General features: G+C 42.2%; 1 protein-coding gene across 3 annotated transcripts in view; it reads right to left on the reverse strand.

The window, feature by feature from the left end:
* Positions 1 to 375: 375 nt before the first annotated feature.
* KCNT1 (potassium sodium-activated channel subfamily T member 1) overlaps positions 376 to 18845 on the reverse strand; it is a 215864-nt gene continuing 197394 nt past the window's right edge. For 2 of the 3 annotated variants that reach the window (XM_072632996.1, XM_072632998.1), the window contains 6 exons: positions 16507 to 16635; positions 15616 to 15636; positions 14344 to 14668; positions 10957 to 11019; positions 3009 to 3093; positions 376 to 864 (listed from right to left, as the gene is read on the reverse strand). In XM_072632996.1, coding sequence (XP_072489097.1) covers positions 744 to 864; positions 3009 to 3093; positions 10957 to 11019; positions 14344 to 14668; positions 15616 to 15636; positions 16507 to 16635 — 744 coding nt within the window. In that variant the 3' untranslated portion in view covers positions 376 to 743. The remainder of the gene's footprint in view (positions 865 to 3008; positions 3094 to 10956; positions 11020 to 14343; positions 14669 to 15615; positions 15637 to 16506; positions 16636 to 18845) is intronic. The other variant, XM_072632997.1, reaches the window with a different exon arrangement.

Raw genomic sequence — 18845 nt, forward strand, 5'->3', positions numbered from 1 at the left:
GGCTTTCCTTTCCCTTGTTTTTAGGAGAGACCTAGCATTTTCCCTGACCAATGTCAATTAGAACTATACTCCAAAGTGCTTGTTCTCTAATATCTGACTCTTTCTCCTGCCCTCTCCCCAACCCCAACCCCTCAACACTCATTTTCTTGTGCCAAAGACAGGGGGCATATCAGGACAGCATGAATGGTTCCAAGACCACAACATTAATTTTTTCTCACCTGATATAACCTCCCTTTCTCTCTCCCTGAGATTCACCCTATGCATAGTTCTTTAGTTGATCCTTTGAACAAACTGTGCTTTGTACATTTTGCTGTCTCCAGGCTATCATTCTGAGGCATTCCATTCTGTCCCAGCAAGGATAGTTTCACTAGTTGCGGTACACATGTGTAGATATATATATTATATATGTTGAAAAATTAAAAAAAGGTTAAAAACAATAACTTCAACAGCTCCTGGCTGTTCCAGGCAGGTGAGGTCTCACCCTGTAGTTCTGAAGGTAAAGGAACTTCCTTTCTGAGAGGTTCCCTCACGATGGCTGCAGTATGGTTTCTTTTTCTCCATGGAGGTTAGCTCTGGAGTCTTTAGTCAGATGAGCAGTTTAGCACTCTATAAGTTCCATGGGTCACCTTTGGAAATTCCATCCCTTGCCTGTTTCTTCTGCCTCCATAAAGTCAAACCAAAGGCAAACCCGGATGATGGGAAGTTCCATGCATTAGTGATGGCAGAAGCAGCCAATGTAGACCTCAGAGCTGTGTCTCATCTCGTGTCTCAGGGTGGCATGCCTCCAACTTATTACTGCAACTGCTTTTTCGACTGTGTGTGTCATTGGTCACGTGAGCCAAGGGGTCTGATCGGATTAAATACCTAGAGAGGAAAGAGGCAGAGAGAAAGAACAATTATCCACTTTCAAACCTAGGGTGACGATCATGTTCTCTCCTCTCACCTTTCCTTCAAGCTTGCAAGCATTTATGTGCCTATGGTGAGCCTAGTTCATGCTGTTTCCTTTCCCTCTCCTTCTAGCCAAGTCTAACTGATTGTTCTGGGCCCAACTTAAGTAATTTTCCAACTTAATGTTGATCTCCAACTTCTCTGAACTTCTGCAGTATTTAGTATTTATATAGTATGGTTTGTGACTATGCACTACTTTCTTGTGCTGTACCTAATTGTTTCTCATGCCCTGTTTCCCAAACTAGAATGTAAGGTCCTTGAGGCCAGGGTATCTTTTATTCCTTTGTTTCCCCCTCATAGTGCCAACCACAATGATGCACCCACAGTAGGGAACAACACATCTTTGATCTCTCCCTCAAATTTTTCTAGAGTACTTTGTCGGGATGTGGCCTTTGCCCTCACCACATTCCTTTGCCTCGTGCTTATCTGTGTGGGTGCCACACTCCTAATTAAACTGGGAGATTCCTAAGGGCTGGCTCTAGGTCATTTTTACTTTTGCATATCCAGTACTGAGAACAGTGCTTTGCATATAGTGGGCTCTTAAATATCCAGTGAATTAAATTGAATAGAACCAGCCACTCCCTCCTCTGTCTTATCTGAATGCAAACCTTGTTCTCCCCAACATCACACTCTTGCAATCCTTTGCAAAGTTAAAGTTTCTTCTCCCACTTCCCTGGTTTCTGATGGCCAGAAAGGGTTACCCTTTCCTTACCTTCTGTGGCTTCTTCTGGAACCAACCTTCCTTTCCAGTCTATGCTGCTTGTGACTGCCACTCTCTCCCATCTTGGTTGATGCTGCCTGCCCACCTCTGGGACACTCTCACACTTTTCCCATTGATTCTGACACCCAGCTCTGCTGTCACAATTGTTAATAATCTTAAGTTTCAAATCCTTTCCCTTTGACCTCACATTTCCTCAAGCTCTTCAGCTTCAATGACTTTCATTTTTCATTTTACTTCAGCCACTCCCTGACATGACCACATCTCGTACTTCATTGCTGTTAAGAATTGATTCATCTCCAGTTTCTCAATCTAGCCATCATTCATTGATACCACACTGACTCGTGCTTTACGTATTCTTCCTCTGACAATGTAATGCGATATAAAAATGATCTTGAGTTCTCAAAACAAAAATTTTAAAGCTGTATCAATGCCTTATGTTTTTGACATCATAGTCATTTTCTGATATTTCCCTTCTCTCAGCTGGATACTCCCCTGTAATAAAGAAAAACTGTCAAGCAAGACAGCCTTTGCTACATTTTGCTCATGTGATCCCATACCTGTCTTGACCCTGAATTTCTGAAGGTTACATGAAAAAAAAGAATCTTGTCAGGTCCTACCAAATGGAGCCAGCTATAGACTGTATGTATACTGTCAAGGAATCAGTCTAGCTAGGTTTGGAGAGAAGCAGCTAGGTGGCCTAGTGGATAGAGCTCTGGGCCTGGAGTCAGAGAAGTCTGAGTTCACTCTGGTCCCAGACACTTAATAGCTCTGTGACCCTGGGCAACACTTAACCCTGTTTGCCTCAGTTTCCTCATTTGTAAAATGAGCTGGAGAAGGAAATGGCAAACCACTCCAGTATCTCTGCCAAGAAATGGGGTCACAAAGGGTCAGAGATGGCTGAAAATGACTAAACAACAATAATAACAAAGGCTGGTCACCAGGTGGGTGATTTTGGGGCACTATATCAATTTGTGACATCATGAAGGCACAGAATGAAGGACATACAGCCTACCCTGGCGGGGCTCCCACTGATGATGTCATACGTTCTTCCAATAATGAACATCGCATCCTTATTAGTCTTTAGCTCCTCAAAGGGCAGAGACTGTGTCTTCATCTTTGCATTTCCCACAGTGCCAAACAACAGCCCTTGCACCTATTAGGTGCTCTGCCTGTTCGTAGAATTCTGTATCCATAACGTCACTTTAGGAACTTAATCTGGGAACACAAACTCCTCATTCTGATTTGGGAGAATGGGTTACAATGATAAGTCAATAGGCAACTACAACCCTCTCTCCCCAGGCAATCCCTGCTCTCATGACCAAGAATCTGTTGTACTCACACGATGTCATTCAGTTCCAGCCTGGTGTCTGGTGGAGGGTTGATGAGGACATAGGACAGTGTGTTCTGGTGGTCATTCATCTCATCTAAAAAGGGAACAGAATCAACAATGTCACATTTCTGACCCGGGGGCTGCTGCTTGGCTAGATTAGAAGAAGGTAAGTATTCCTTTATTTTTATAGGACCTGCACAAAGGGTGGCCTTGTGTCCTTGAAAATTATGCCAGTGAAGCCCAAGATCTGGCTGTTTCTACAAAGTTGAAAAGGCTTCAGGTACAGTTCTACGCATGCTGTTTAAGGACCAGCCTCATTACTTATGGAAGAACTCTTCACCAGTGGGTTGACTGCTAGGGAATGGTTATTTTTTTTCCCTTGGCCATGGCAATTCATGATACAAATACACAATGGATCAAGTTTGAAGAATGGACACTGCCAGATTATAACATGGAGATAGATGAACAGCCCTTTGTGTTAGTCCATGGATGATGAGCTGAATAAAGTTTAATAATGGGAAATGAGGCTGGATCACCATGGGGGGATATATGCAGCATTTTCAATGATCATAGGTTGTACTTTGCCATAAAAGCCCAGATTTCTAATACCAAAATTCTCTTGGTGATGTTCTATTGCTAAAATCATAGGACACCATGATCTCAGAAGAATCAGAATCTCAGGTGACCCAAAGAGCAGTGGAAAGATCCATGAGCGTGAATTGGATGTTGCTCATTATCTGTGATGACTATGAAATGCACCATCAAGGACATGCATGACTGGAAAACAAGATGGATTAGTCATACAGTAAGAAGGAGGGAATTTGACAGATAATTTGAGTGGTGCTCTCACATCTAGGAAATTTGAAAGGTCATGGAGGACTTCTAATGCATCGGATGGATCTTCTCAGAGGATTGATGGAAAGACATGGACAAGAATGGCACAGGTTGAACAGGTATGGAGGGGCTGCTGTCTGGGATAGAAATGGAATATTTTTATTGGCTCCATTGAAGTACTGAAGCATTTATGGCAGAGGGAATCTTTTGAAGGACTCTGAAGACAGGATCCCAGAGTTCTGTATTTGTTTTCAGGGTCTGCTCTCTGCTTTCTGAGTCTATGTCCTCTTCTATCAGTCTTCCAAGCTTTCAAGCCAGAGTCTTCCCTCCTTCATGGAGCTTTCTTTGACTCCCTCAGACCAGCACAGTTGCTCTTTCCTCTGAGTTCCTGGAATATTTACTATCTGTACCACTCAAATCTATCTGTACAAATCAAATGAGGTGTTTGTAAAGTACTTAGTGCAATGCTTGGCTCAAAGGAGGTGCTTAATAAATGTGTATTCCTTTACTCTCTTCCCACTTTGGCATAGGCTGCGTAGTATTGGTTCTTATATTGTTTAACTTCCCATGTGTACAAGTCTTGTTCTCTGCAACCAGAAGCATGCTCCTTAAAGGCAAGGGTATGTTACCTTCTGTCCACCTATCACATGGCCTAGCTCAGGGTTGAGCTCAGGAAGTATCTGTAGAGTAAATTCACTCTTATCCAGAAGGTGGAGATGGCAGGGAGTCAATTTGTTATGAATGGATGGAGCAAAAATTTTAAAAGGCACAGTTAGTTCCTATTCCCCTCTTCTCTCCACCCACTCCCTTGCCCCTTCATCCCACCTCATTGGAACCCAGGGATCCCTTGCTGGTTACAAAGAAAAGAAGACCCAGTTACTTCTCCCAGTCATAGGTACATTTAGTTAATACCCCAGAGGGCTCAGTTTCTTCCTTTTTCTACATGACAGATGTTTGAAGATGGTGCTTATGTATACCTGAAGTTTTTTTTCAGGTTAAACATTTGTAGTCTCCTCAACTCCTCAGAGTTCTGTCATTCAATAAGCTTGTAAGAGTCAGTGGCAGTGGCATGTATTAAGTGCTTCAATAATTTGATCTTATTTGTGTCAATTCTTTCTCCTCAGTATGGAGTCACAACTCATATACATCTTCAAATTCTGTGTGATTCTTGTCCATGTTTCCCCATAAATCCTCCAAGGATGATGAACTCAATGCTCTGGAAGTCTTTCCCTAGATCAGGCCTATACAACCTGTGGCCAGAGGGCTACTTATGCCCGCAGGCTGCTTGTGGTATGCCAAAGGTTTTCCTCTACATACAAAGGATGCTTTCCTCTACATTTTTTGAGGCTGCCCAAAATCCTTTGCTGTGCCACAAGCTGCCCAAGGACCACAAGTGGCCCACAGGCCGCAGGCTGTGCAGGCCTGTCCTAGGTCTTCAGGGATGTTGGAACAATATGGATTACTGTTATCCTTTGTTCTTACGAAATGGCTAGTTCACCTCTTGTTCTCTTCGTAGATGTCCTTGTGCTGTCAAATACGTGTTCCCAATAAAGGAAAACTTTCTAACAGTCATAACTATCTGAAAATGAAATTGGTCATGAACTTTTGCCTACTGGAAGTTCTTGATTTTTGACAGAAAACATCCCTGACAAAACTTAGTAACGATGTAGGCACAAAGTGTAGGGCAATCCTTGCCCTTGGAGGCACTCAGTAACTTAGTAGCTATGACCAGTCTTATTCTTTCACTCAAAGATAGTTTATTCTTTATATCTATAGCCAGAGTCTTACCTTGCCCTTGAGAAAACAATCACATCAGCATTTACTTCAGTGGTAAAAAAGCTATATCCAATAAAAGAGAGAAAACAAAAAACAAACAAGCAAACAAACAAAAGAAAAAAAAAACAAACCTGGCCAAGTCAAAGGAAATAGCCAGATCTCAGGTTCTCCCATTTTAATGACGGTTGTATTGTTTCAAAATGGTGAATCCAGAGGTTGAATAAGGCCTAGAATTCTCATAAAGCAGAAGCTAGCTAAGCAATATTCCCAGTTAAAAGTTGTATTCTAGTATTCACTTAATAAATGAGTAAGGTTCTTCCAGGTCATATGGAAGCCTAGAAAGACCCAGACTCTACTCTAACTAAGCATGTCACTTGAAGCATGTTTCCTCATCTCTCTGCATTCTCATTTTCCTCCTCTTCAAAGCAGGGATAACAATCCCTACTGTCTGCCTCAGATGGCTATTGTCAGGGCTGAATGTGAAAGGGCTTTTAAAAATGTAGAACATTTTATAACTTGTAAAGTTTTATAAAGTGTAAAGCAAATCTAAGTTGATATTATTAAAACCATGCTTGTACTTTCCCCCCTATTTCTTGCTAACGCACTGGAGAAAATTCTCCTTCTTCACTGGGTCACCTTATTTCAAGCCACCAATACAACCACCAGCATGGATGCAATTGACCTCAATAGCAGAATGCCTGAACTGTGAGGGAGAAAAACGTGGATGTTGGGGGTGGCCTGTGCCATCATTTAGCTATGAGGGGCAGAATAGCCAATAGGGGTATATGTGTCATCAGGTCATGGAGTTGGAGAACTCACACTACATGGAGAAATGCATCAACATGGCTTTCCAAATACTTGAGACAGTTCTAGGCAAGGTGCATCAGGGACAGGATGAAGGGATTGCTGGGGAGGTAAGGCCAGGTAAGAGTGGGGAAGGACAAAGAATCCTCACTTTCTGCAAGGCTTCTTACTAGGAACCCTAGTACCCAGCATTGGAGGGGGCACGAAGGAAGGTCACCAGATGTCAAACTACATTCCCCTACTTACCCTGTATTTGTTTTTAAGCTTGGAAATTGAAAAATTGGCAATCAGCATTTGGATGAGATTCTTTTAAATAAAATGAAAAAGTGTAATTAAATTTAGCAGATCTTTGCTAAATACTTCCAGTGTACCTACAACTTGTAAATGAGATCTGGCTAGGCACAGTTTTGTGACGGTGATCTTACTTATCAACTTCTTCCCCTCCAATACTTTTTCCTTTTGTCCTTTTAAATTCTGTTTGTTCAGGTCTATCTTTCTAAATGTTTCTACTGCCCTACTCATACACATGATCCATTTAAAGACGGAGCATAAAAGAATGACATAGACTTGTGTAAGCCCATCTCCTTGTGCAAAGGAAGGCATCTTTCCTACAGGCAAACTAAAATGTGCCCCTCTTTCTGACACTTGATTACACAAGGTGTTTTGGTCTGTTGGGAGATTAGGTGGACATGGCTGGGAGCATTAGAGCTCTGTTCCTTGGTTTAATTATCTCTCCATGGATGAAGGATGATCTCATTCATGGAATTATGGTTCTAAATTCACCTCCTCCTGAATATACCACACATATCCTCACCTCAAATGACTTTGTTTAAGGAAGCAGTTCTCAAAGTTCAAGACCTTTGGGAGTTCTCAAAGTTGAAACTATTTCCATAATTCTATTAAGATATTATTTGCCTATTAAATATTCCTCCCTTTTCCAACTGTGTGAAGCCAAATTTTCTTCATATACCTCACTCAAAACAATATATCATAACAGATTGAATGCTGAAGCAGATAGGAGAGTCTGTTCTATTAAGCCAGCCGTTAGGGCAATTTGCAAAATATGTAAAATCATGCCATTCTTCTTGTCTTTGTTCTGGAAAATAGTTATTTTCCATAGTAATATGTTATTTATATTAACATGTAATAGGTTTATTATTATTTTAAATGATTTAATAACTATTTAAAGATTTGTAATTTTAAACTCCCATGTAAGCAAAAGCTCTTTGGGGTCCTTAATTTTTAAGAGTGTAAAGGAGTTCTGAGACCAAAAAATGGGAGGACCATTGGCTTACAGAGTAATCTGTCTTTTCCTCTTTCCTGTCTAAATCTAGCCCATCCATCGAGGACCCCCCAGATTTCACCCCTTTGTGTAATGTGTTCTAAGCCCTTCAGTCTAGTGACTGACTCTTCTTTTCCTGAAGTCCTAAAACACTGTGATTATTCTGCTCTTTGGGTACAGATTACACTGATTTCTCCTTTTTACGCCCACATGCCTTATTTCTCTGAACTCTGAGCACTGAAGGCAGGGACCACACTTTATTCATTTTTGTCTTTCCCAAAAGGACAGATGCAGAGTAGATGCATAATCACTTTATGGTGTACATATCTCATTCTCCTTTCATATTGCTCTGTAAATGTCTTCCCTGAAATTAGATTATAAGATCATTGAAAACAGGATCTTTATTTTACCTATCTTTTTATGCTGAGTTTTAGACCCAGGGCCTTGTCCACAATGGGCACCTCACCAAGTTTTATTAGACTGAAATATTTAATTGAATTTATTACTTGGTATTAATAATCTCTGGGATATCTGCAGTGAACCTTCTGGGGGATAAATGCACTTTGGGTACAAAATCAAGTTTCCTGGGTCATGGTGTGACCATACTTTCCCGTCCTGTCCATAAGAATGTCACAGGGTTGGAGATGTGCTTGTCTATCAGCACTGCCAGTATTCCTGCCCAGGAGCCTTACAGTAAGGAAGGAAGATGGGGAAAGAGGAGCAGAGAACCAGGAGGTAGGATGAAGGACAAACATGACCTGCTCAGTCTCAGTCATCTTCAGGGTGCAGCCAGTGGCATGATAGGGTAGGGAGTGTATGGGGCACTGAGGGTGAGCCTCCCCATTTCACGGAGAAGCCACTTTGTCAAATGACACCATGCACTGCTTACAAGCGTTCACCCATGCACTATACTGCCACTGTCCTGGGGCTGCTTGGCCTGAGCACAGACCAGTGCAGGGTACAAATGATACCACTTCCAGGGCAGACTTCATCAATGGCTATGGAGAAGCCAACCCACAAAAGGAGAGACTCCTGAGCCTTAGAAATCGATGTCCCCAGGTCAATGGCTTTTAGAAGTTGGCTTGAGGGGGAAATGGATGAACAGTGAATCTCAGCTTTGGCCAGTAACATCCAGGAAGTAGCAGTATACTATAAAGGCATGGGCCTTCCATGAAAATCATTCCTGGAACTAGGTCTTTGTAGGGAGGCGGGGGGCACAAAAGAAAAAGCACACGATCGTAAGAAAATGCCAACTTTTCCCATCCACTGCATTCTAGCCAGGGCCATAAACCCAAGCACATTCAATTTCCTTAAATTGTAAGAGGTTAGAGTTGCCATCCTGATCTCCCCAACTCTAGAGGTCTGATATATATGTCCCCAGAACCTTGCTGCCTGAGCCTAGGAATTTATTTTAAAAAATATCTCAATAACTTTATTTCAATATAACCAATTTTATTTGCAATCCTATGTATTTCATTTTATGCATTAAAATCACTATTCCAAGAATGGGTTCGTAGGTTTTACCAGATTGCCAGAAGGGTCCAGGATATAAAAAAGGTTTCAAACTTCTGGTTTAGGGTACTGTCCACCACTGGATAATCAATTTCCCTTCAGTTCTACAAGAAACACTTAAACCCAGCGACATATCTGGACATATCTGAAGCCCAAGTCCTCTCCTCTGAAGATGCTGAGGGATGTGTCAAGTGTGTGGTAGTTTCAGGGGGCCTTTGTTTTAGTGACAAAGGAAGGTAGTGACTGCTGGGGGTTGGGGGAAGAAACCTACTGAGCAGCCTCTCCCCTTGAGTTACCCCAAATAGAAGGACGGTTAGCTAAAAAATGAGGCTTTTAACTCTCAGCTCCTTCTAAGCTTAACGTTACTCTTGTTAAAGGGATGCTAGAATTGATGGAACCTTTTGATCAGAATTCCAAGTTCAACATTAATGAATTACATCTAACAGGGATTCTTAACCTGGAGTGTATGAACTTTAAAAACAACACTTTGAGGGGCGTTGTATTTGGTTTATATACATATATTTGGTATATATTTAGTTTCCTTTGTAATCTTATGTATTTTATGCATTTAAAAACATTCTGTGGAGGGGTCCATAGGCTTCACCAGACTGTCAGAGGTGTCCAGGACACACACAAAAAGGAAAGGACCCCAATCTAGACTAGAAAGCCCAACCACCTTGGATATGAATTTGGAGAAGGCTAGGCTGAAATTTCCCTGCTACTAATTATGGCAAATTTACTCAAATAAATGAATAGCAAGAATGCTGAAAGATATAGAAGTTGATTTCAGGTAATGAAAATAATAGTTTACATTGCTATGGTACTTTGAGATTTCTACAGTGCTTTTCTCATAACAACTCTGTGATGCTGGTAGCATAAGTATTCTTATCATATTTTAGATAGAAATTATCATATAGATGGAGATGATCATTTTATAGAGGAAACCGAGGCTCAGAGAGGCGTAAATGAACCCACCCTTGTTCACTTCGCTATTACATGCCAGAGCTGGGATTGGAACCCAGGCTCTTAACTCCATATCCAGTGTTCTATTTTCTACCAGGAACCCGCATTTCCCAACTAACAATTGATACATGAATTCCTAACTGGTCTAGTTGCTAAGAGGTCCAGAATGGGCGTCTACTGACCAATATTCTTCAATGAGAATTTTCACTGATTGTGTGTTCTTTCCCTGAACTGGTCTGCTCTTCTGTCTGGTTTAAGTCTAGCATAAAGGAATGCCCCTCACTGCTGTACCAGAAGTACTGAACAGGGCTAGAAGGTCATTATTATTACCAGCCAAGGACCACAGTGCTGACATCTGGGAATTTTGGTTTATTTTATTTTTAGAGTCATTTTTGGAAAGGGATCCCTTTAAGAGAGTTTGGTTTACGGGAAAAAATAAACAATCCTGGAATAAGAGTCAGAAGACCTGGGTTCCAGTTCTGGCTTTGCCCTAGCCCTAGCTGTGAGACACTGAGCAAATCGCTTTTCTGTGTACCTCAGTTTTCTTACAATGAAACGGGGATAATAACCCTTGCCTTTCAGGGCCTTGATTTGAGTATCAAGCTCAGCCCCTCATCCTTTAGTTTAGGGTCCCAAGTACCTCTATCCTCTTCTGCTGTAGCCCAACCCAACCAGAAAGGGAGGGGCTGGCTGGGGAGGCATGGGTCAGTGGAGGGAGCTGGCATGTTCCTATCATGCTTGTGTGCTCTGAGTCAGGCTCGACTCTCTGGGGGGGAGCAGAATTACCTTGCAAATATCCAAGGTTTACACGATTCATCACATCACTGGCTGTTAAATTTGCTACATCCTCTACAGAACACACAGAAAGAGGTACAGACATAAACAGAGAGAGAAAGAGAAAGATCAGCAAGCGGCGATTGGGCAAGTACCAGAGACAGAAGAGGGCTCTGCAGCTTGGACTAGCGCATGGTGGGGAAAGGAAGTAGAGAAAAAAAGTAAGAAGGCAAGAAGGCAGACCAAGGCGCACCCAGGATGCCGAATGTATATCAGATGCTCCAGCAGCAGCCTGGAACAAAAGATTTGAAGTGGATTTAAAGGATGCCGTCCAAGTACTTCCTACTCTCATTTAAGACCTCCAGGCCTGGGGCTGCTTTCACTTAGATGGGAGCCAAGCTGGATCTCTCATACAGGTTCCCATACTTCAGAGCTGGCCTGTGGCTGAACTGGACCAGTGGCCAAGGCTACCTTTGAAACTTCCATTTCCCAGCCAGTGCTCTCATGGTCTCTTTGCCCTGTTCCTCATTAAATTTTACTCTCAGGTCTCTTGGAAAAGATCCAGTGAACTAATTCACATTAATGTATGAATGATTGATAATAGTTCAATCTCATTACCTTTCTGAGAGGTAGCATTTAACAGCAGAAAATACCTTAGATACTGGGGGCACTATTGAGCAATGATTCAAGGGCTGGAGTTGGAGTCAGGATGACCTGGATTCAAATCCTGCTTCTGACACTTAATTAGCTGTGTGACTTGACCTTTCTAAGACTCAGTTTCCTCATCTGTAAAATGCGTTGAATTAGATGGTCTTTGAGGTATTTTTTTTTTGGAAGGTAGTAGCCGAGGACTGTAATCAAGAACCTTATGTGGTCTCTGAGGGTTTGAGTTCCATGAACATGCATAAAGCTGGATTCAAGTCTTTATTTTCTATGAAATGTGTGTGTGTGTGTGTGTGTGTGTGAGAGAGAGAGAGAGAAAGAAAGAGAGAGAGAGAGAGAGAGAGAGACAGAGACAGAGACAGAGAGACAGAGAGAGAGAGAGAGAAATTGTTTAGGAGTGAGGTGAAGGTTTTGGCTTTGTAGGTGAGGTTCTTCTCACCTGCCCTACAACTGCTTGCTCAAATGTGATTATGATTTGAATAGAGAAGTAGTTAAACCACAATACTGCATCAAAAAATCATTTCTAGTTACCTTTGAAAGGCAGTGTAGTGCAGAGGAAAGAAGAGTGGATTGGGAGTCAGAGGATTTGTGTTCAAATTCTGTCCATGCTATCTACTACAGAAGCAGCCAGTGTTACAGTGACTAAAATGCTGAACCTGGAGTCAGGAAGACCTGAGTTCCAAGCTAGCATCAGAAACTTACTAGCTATGTGACTCTGGGCAAGTCACTTGACCACTGCCTGTCTCAGTTTCCTCAGTTGTAAAATGGGTTAATAATACCTACCTCTCATGGTTGATATGAGGATCAAATGGGATAATATTTGTAAAATGTTTAGCAGAGTGTCTGGTATATAGTAGGAGTTTAATAAATGCTTATTCTCATTCCCTCCTTTCCTCTTCCCCTACCCCTCCTGATAACTGTGTGACCTGTGGTAAATCACATACTTCTCCTGTTCCCAGTTTCCTCATCTGTAAAATTAAAGCCTTGAAATTTATGATCTACATAATCTCTTCCATTCCTACATCCTATGATCTCATGAGTGGGTTTTTGTATTTTAATATGTGCACATATGATGCTCTGGGGATACAAAATTATTTAAAGTAAATGTTGAAGTCATACTGTGAAAACTAGCCTCGAGAAAAGCTGGAAAGCCGAGTGCTTTCCTCGTTCTATCCACCGACTCCTCACTCATTTTTTTCTTCTTATTCCATATGAGAGGAAGACATCACCATCAAGGGCAGCTAGGTGGCACAGAGAGAGAAAGATGGAATGCCAGGCTTGGAGTCAGGAAGACCTGAGATCAAATCCGACCTCAGATACTTACCAACTCTATGACCCTGGGGCAAGTCATTTAACTGCTGTTTGCCTCAGTTTCCCTATCAGTAAAACGGGGGTAATAAAAACATCTATCTCTCAGGGTTGTTTTGAGGATCAAAGATAGTATTTGTAAAATGCTTAGCTCAGTACCAGCCACACAGTAGGTGTAATATAAATGCCAGCTATTATTAAATGATTGCCAGCAGTGCTGGTTCTGACCTTTCTCTTTCAACACTTGTGGCAATTTGGTCCTTGAGTTTGGGGCTAGTGAATGTTCTGGTTTTTAAAGTGTCCTGTTGGGCCTCATGTGGAGTGGCCTCATGTACCTGCTCTTAGAATGATGCTCACCACTAAGAACTTCACCATGAGATTTTCTGAGGATAATGCAGAGGCAATTATGGTAAAAAAAAAAAAAAAAATCAACCAAAAACCAACAAGAGAAGAAGGGAGAGAGAGAGGAACTGAGAGGATGAGTGCATGCTTCTGCTGTCACATTCTAACTTTCAAGAGCAGGCCTCCTGCTCCTGATAATTTTGGTATTTAAAAGCTGCAGAGATGTGACCTTGTGGTTTCCTACTCTGAAGATCAGCCTCATGGCAGACACACACCCACTTGAAAGACTCGAGCTCCCACTCAGGCCCCTCAGATTGATGTAACCTAATCCCACCCAACCTATTGGAGCTTATCTCCCCTTTTCCCCAACTCACACCCTTCACTTTGGTCTCCTGTACTTTCCCCTAGACACCCCACTCAACTTTGCCTCCACATCACAGTTCATTGCTCTCTGGGAGAGAGCAGAGGGTGATGTAGGACCAGACTGGGAACCAGGAGATCTTTTTCCTTCTCCTGGATCTGGCACTAACTTACTCTTTGACCTTCTCTTGACCTCAGTTTCATCATCTGTTAAATGAGGAGGGCTGGTTAGATGGTCTCTAAGGTGAGCAGCTGTGGAAACACATAAATAGCAGGATGTGTGTCTTTAAAAAGAAAAATGCAAGAAAATCAAGGACTAAGGGCTTCAGCACAACTTAGAGGTGAACTTCAGGCCAAACTCAGGATGGATTCCTGGCTTGACGCTGTGCACCCTGGGACTTATATTTGTAGGCTAACCCTAAGGTCACACTCCAAAACTGAGACCTCCCCACCCATCCCAGAGGCATACCCTCATCATATGGGAGGGGAGGGGAAGGAGGCACATGGGGCTGCATCTCTAGCACAGCTGTAGAAAAATATTCCTTGGTTAAGGTCACACTGTGCTAAGTCACAGATACTTTCCTCCTCCCCAACTGCTATAACATTAGGAGATTCAGGACCAGGCTGTCCCAGGGTCTCCCCAGATCCTGGAGAGGTGTTAACTCCTCAAGGCCCAGGGTGCTTACTGGAATGTGCTCAGACGTCTCCTTTCCCCCTTCCACTTACCATAGCCTGTGGTGGGGAGCCCGAGATGTTTCATTCGGTTTTTGACGAGCTCTGACAGCTCCTGTCGCTCTGAACGCCGATACAGGCTGAGGCGCTGCTGGTTGATCCACTCTGCTGTCTTTCTCGTGCTCTTGTGCCCTTTGCGACTGAGACGGCGGGCCCACTGCATGCTCTTGCGCCGCAGGAGGGGGTGATCGGACTGGTCGCTGGTGCAGGAGTTGCGGTGAGGGCGGTGGTGGCTGGTTCCACTCCCGGACCTACTACCCCAGGGCTCCTTTACATCCTTGGTGTCCTCACAGTCCTCCACATTAACGGAGATTTGGGACTGGAGAAACCAATGAAAAATTGGCAGGGTTAGGAGGGGAGGCGGCAGGACAAAGAGGGGAAAAAGCAGGCAGCTAGGAGCTCGAAGGCCTGCGTTCTCCTCCCAGCTCTGGCACTAAGCTGTGAGTCCTTTCTACACTCTTCTCATTGCCCTATTCCTAGAACAAGGGCAGGTGGTTTTTAACACCTTTGGCACCTCTAATAGTCTACTGCTTGAATGTGGCCTACTATGCCTGATGTTGAAGGGCTAGCTGAACTAAATCATCACCAGGTTGGAGGCAGGGTATTGAATAGTTTGACAACAGCGCCTCTCCCGAAAGGTTGATATTCTGTGCTAATAGGGAGGTGGAGGGGCTGCCTACACTGATGAAATCACAGATGTTTGAGTTATGAGTAAAGAATGTTGGACAGCCAGAGAAACACCTGTACAGAACACTTAGTATTTGTGCGCCATAATGATAAATATATTGAATTCAGCACATTGTTATGAACTGCCCTCTAAGACATTGTTTTCATTTGCTGGTTGCCTCAAGTACACTATAGGCAGAGAACATGATCCTTCTCTAACTGTCCCTATAGTACCTATAACCCAAGGAGGGGCCTGTGGAGGAGCTCAGTAAGTACTTGAGTGGACTTGGAATGACTGGAACTTTGTTCTTTCATTTCGACCAGAAAGCAGAATAGAGTTAAAAAGAAGCAAAACATCCCATTCTTTGGCCACGCTACTTCATGTCGCAAATCTCTATGAACATCCTTTCTCCTCCCTGCTGCCTTAGCCTGACTTGGAGCCCAAAAGGATCTGTGCCAAAGCATAGCATCTTTATCTGTGTCACTTCATGCAACCTGGGACTTCATAGTTCAGGCAGGATTTTCTATAATGATTGTGAGGCACCAAATTGGCTTTTTAAAAAAAATTCAGTTAACATTTTAAGGGCAAATATTACTCACCTGGGCTCTGAGGTCATGAGGCTGTACAAAAGAAAATTACATGCAGTTTGGGTTAATTCAGAATGTAGCACCAGTCGTCCAGACTCTGCTTGCCCCCCGGGTAGGCCCTAAGTCTTAGGCCAACATCCACAAGAGAGCAGGGGCTCACACCTTCTGAATTGAACACTATAGAAAATCCTTAGAATCAGATAATCTGATTTCTCTGATGCCAACTGGCAACACAGGGGCTTAAGATCAGTCTCTTAGTGCAAACCCACTGCACACTGAAGTTGATCCAAGATCTCAGGGGATCAACTTAGCATCCTCTAAAAGGAATGCCTCTTTCCCCTGCTATGTTAAGCCGCATTTCTCAGCTATTCCACTGTGTATCACCAGGGTGACATTGGCTCCTGATGCTGTAGCAAATTAGCATCTAAATACTGCATCCACAGCAGGATGGCACAAGGGGGATTAAAAAAAAACAAAAAACCACATAGGTAAATTAAAAGAAAAAAAGCCAAAGAGTAGAGCTGGCAAATGCAGAGATGCTGCAGCTTGTAGTTCCTAAGGGTCATAGAAAGAATTATGAACCAGGAAGCAAGGGACTTGAACCAGATCCTTGGATTTACCACTAACTTTTTGGGTTTCCCTGGGCAAGTTCCTTCTACAGCCTAAGCCTCAGCTCAGCCATCTGTTAAATAAATGAGTTGGATTAGATGGTCTCTGAGAGTATATTCAGCTCTGATATTGTATGTACCCACAAGAATTAAACTGAATTTCTCAGCAGTGAAATTCCCAGTATCACTGATGGGAAGGTTCCTTCCCCAGGATATTATGAGAGTGAGTCATTTGAGTTGGCAAATTCTGGTGGTGGCTGCTTAGTAAACTCCAGGGCTTGGTTCCACTCCCTACCTCTGATGTGGAAAACATGTGAGACTCTGTCCTATAGATGCCAATGGGGATTTCAGCACTGGATGAGCAGAGCTTCTGAAAGAGGCGGCCATAAGTCCGGATCCACAGGTCATCATCTGTGATCTTCATCTGGGGCAAGAAAAAGTCTTTTAGGAAGGAACTGGTACTAAGACTGATAAGCATTTAAGGAGCTCTTTAAAAAATTGAATAACATGCACCTTTCTTAGTCTGTTCTTCAAAGTTCTTGTTCACAATTTAGATGTAATCTACTTTTATCATCTTAGTGCACACTACACCCTTTATGGAGCCTAATCTAGATTGTTTGGTATTCCCTAAACATATACAGTGCTTTTCTCCCTACGCACTTTTGCTTACATCATTCCCTATGCTTAGATTGCTACCATCTTCAAATCCAACCTCTCATTCAAGCCTCAGGCCAAATTTTATTCCAATCCAAACACTGGCTATCTACTTTGGACAGGGAGGTACTATGTTGGGTGCTGGGGGTGATATATACAATATAGACTTTATTCCTAAGGAGCTTACATTCTTTAAAAAAATTCTTTTTGTTTAATTAAAATTTTAAATTCAAAAAATTAGGAACAAAAGACATATACATAAATGATTGAAGAACTTGGGAGAGTGCTATGAAATTTGAGGGATGGGAAGAGATCACTTTAATTTGGACCAATGGTTGTTAGTAAAGGCATGCCCCCAACATTGAAAATTACAGAGAAATAATTCAAAAGGGAAAGAGAAATAGACATCAGAATGTGAATGGAAAAAGACATGACAAAAGGGGATGTTTAATCTTAGAAATTCCTTTCCCCAAACTCAAATATGAACATTAAGAAAAAAATGAGGATAGATTTGAAGTCATCCAGTAGGAGATGACGGTATTGACCTCATGCTGATGGAATGAGTTAGATTTTGAAGAAAAGGAAGGACTCCAACAAATGGAGATTTGAGAAGTACATTGTGGCACCAGCGTCAGTGGTGATGGTGGTAAATTGGGGAAGGTAAACCCTTCCAGGTGTGTGGGATCATATAAAATGGCATGGGGAACAGCACTAGAGGAAGGAGATACAGTATAATCTAGTTTGGCTACAATGTACAGTGGCTGGAAGGAGAATAGTCTGAAACTAGCTAGACTTAATATTTGTGTGTTATTCCATAGGCAATGGGGAGCAGTGAAGATTTTTGAGTAAAGCAGTGGAGGTTTATAGGAAAAATTGAGGAAGGAGAGGATGTTTTTAGTTGGAAAGAGTTGATACTTGACCTAAGGAAGAGAAAAATTCTGAAAGACAAAGATGAGAAGGGTGCAAATTCTAGGCACAGAGGATTATCTTCACAAGTACACAGAGGTAGGAAAGCCCAAGACAATACTGGGGAGCAACTAATGATCCAGAATGGCTAGAGAAGAATAATGTTAAATGAGACTAGAAAGGTAAGCTGGAGTCAGATTATGGAGAGTTCAATGCCAAGCTAAGTAGTTGTCTCTTACGAATGAGGAATTATTGACAGTTCTTTAATGAGAAAAGAGGTACGGTCAGGCCTGTGTCTTGGGAACTTGACTTTAGCAGCTGTGTAAAGTATGGATTGTAGAGAGGAGAGAGTTGAGGCAGGAAGATCAATCAGGAAGCTATTGCCACTGTCTAAATTAGAGATGATAAAGGCCTTAACTAGAGTAGTGTCAGAAGATGTGGAGAGGAAGGGATATATGTGAGAGACATGAAAGGAGAATCAACAGGATAAAGCGACTAATGAGGTGTAGGAGGTGGGGGTAAAGGAGGACTATAAGCTACCAAACCAGAGTGACTGAGAGATTGGTTGTGTCATTAACAGAAATAGGCAAGTTGGCAGAAGAAACAAGATTTGGGGGGCAAAGGGGTACAGATGATGAATTGGGTTTCAGATTTGTTGAGTTTCAGGTACAAAATAGTTGTTAAAGCAACTTTACTTTAGAAATATCTCCATCATCCGGTGCCCTTCCATTCCTATAGTAGCCACCCTAGTTCAAGCCCCCATCTACAGTTTATTATTATGGCAGAATTCTTTGACTCACCTTGCATTATACTTACTTGGATTCAAGTCTTCTTCCTCTACCTCTAACCTTTTAAAAAATCTTTGTATCAATGGTTTCAAATAGCAGTGCTTAATTAAAGTAGTTAGCTCAGTGAAATGAAGTGAAGGAGAGGGGAGAGAGCATAGGATAATAGATCTAGAATAGGGGCTTATGAATTTGTTTTGAAATATTTATATAACTATTTCAATATAATTGTTTTCCTTTTTAGTTCTATGTATTTTATTTTAAACACTGAAAAATATTATTCTGAGAT

The sequence above is a fragment of the Notamacropus eugenii genome, chromosome 1 (assembly GCF_028372415.1).
Source record: "Notamacropus eugenii isolate mMacEug1 chromosome 1, mMacEug1.pri_v2, whole genome shotgun sequence".
NCBI classification, from domain to species: Eukaryota; Metazoa; Chordata; class Mammalia; order Diprotodontia; family Macropodidae; genus Notamacropus; species Notamacropus eugenii.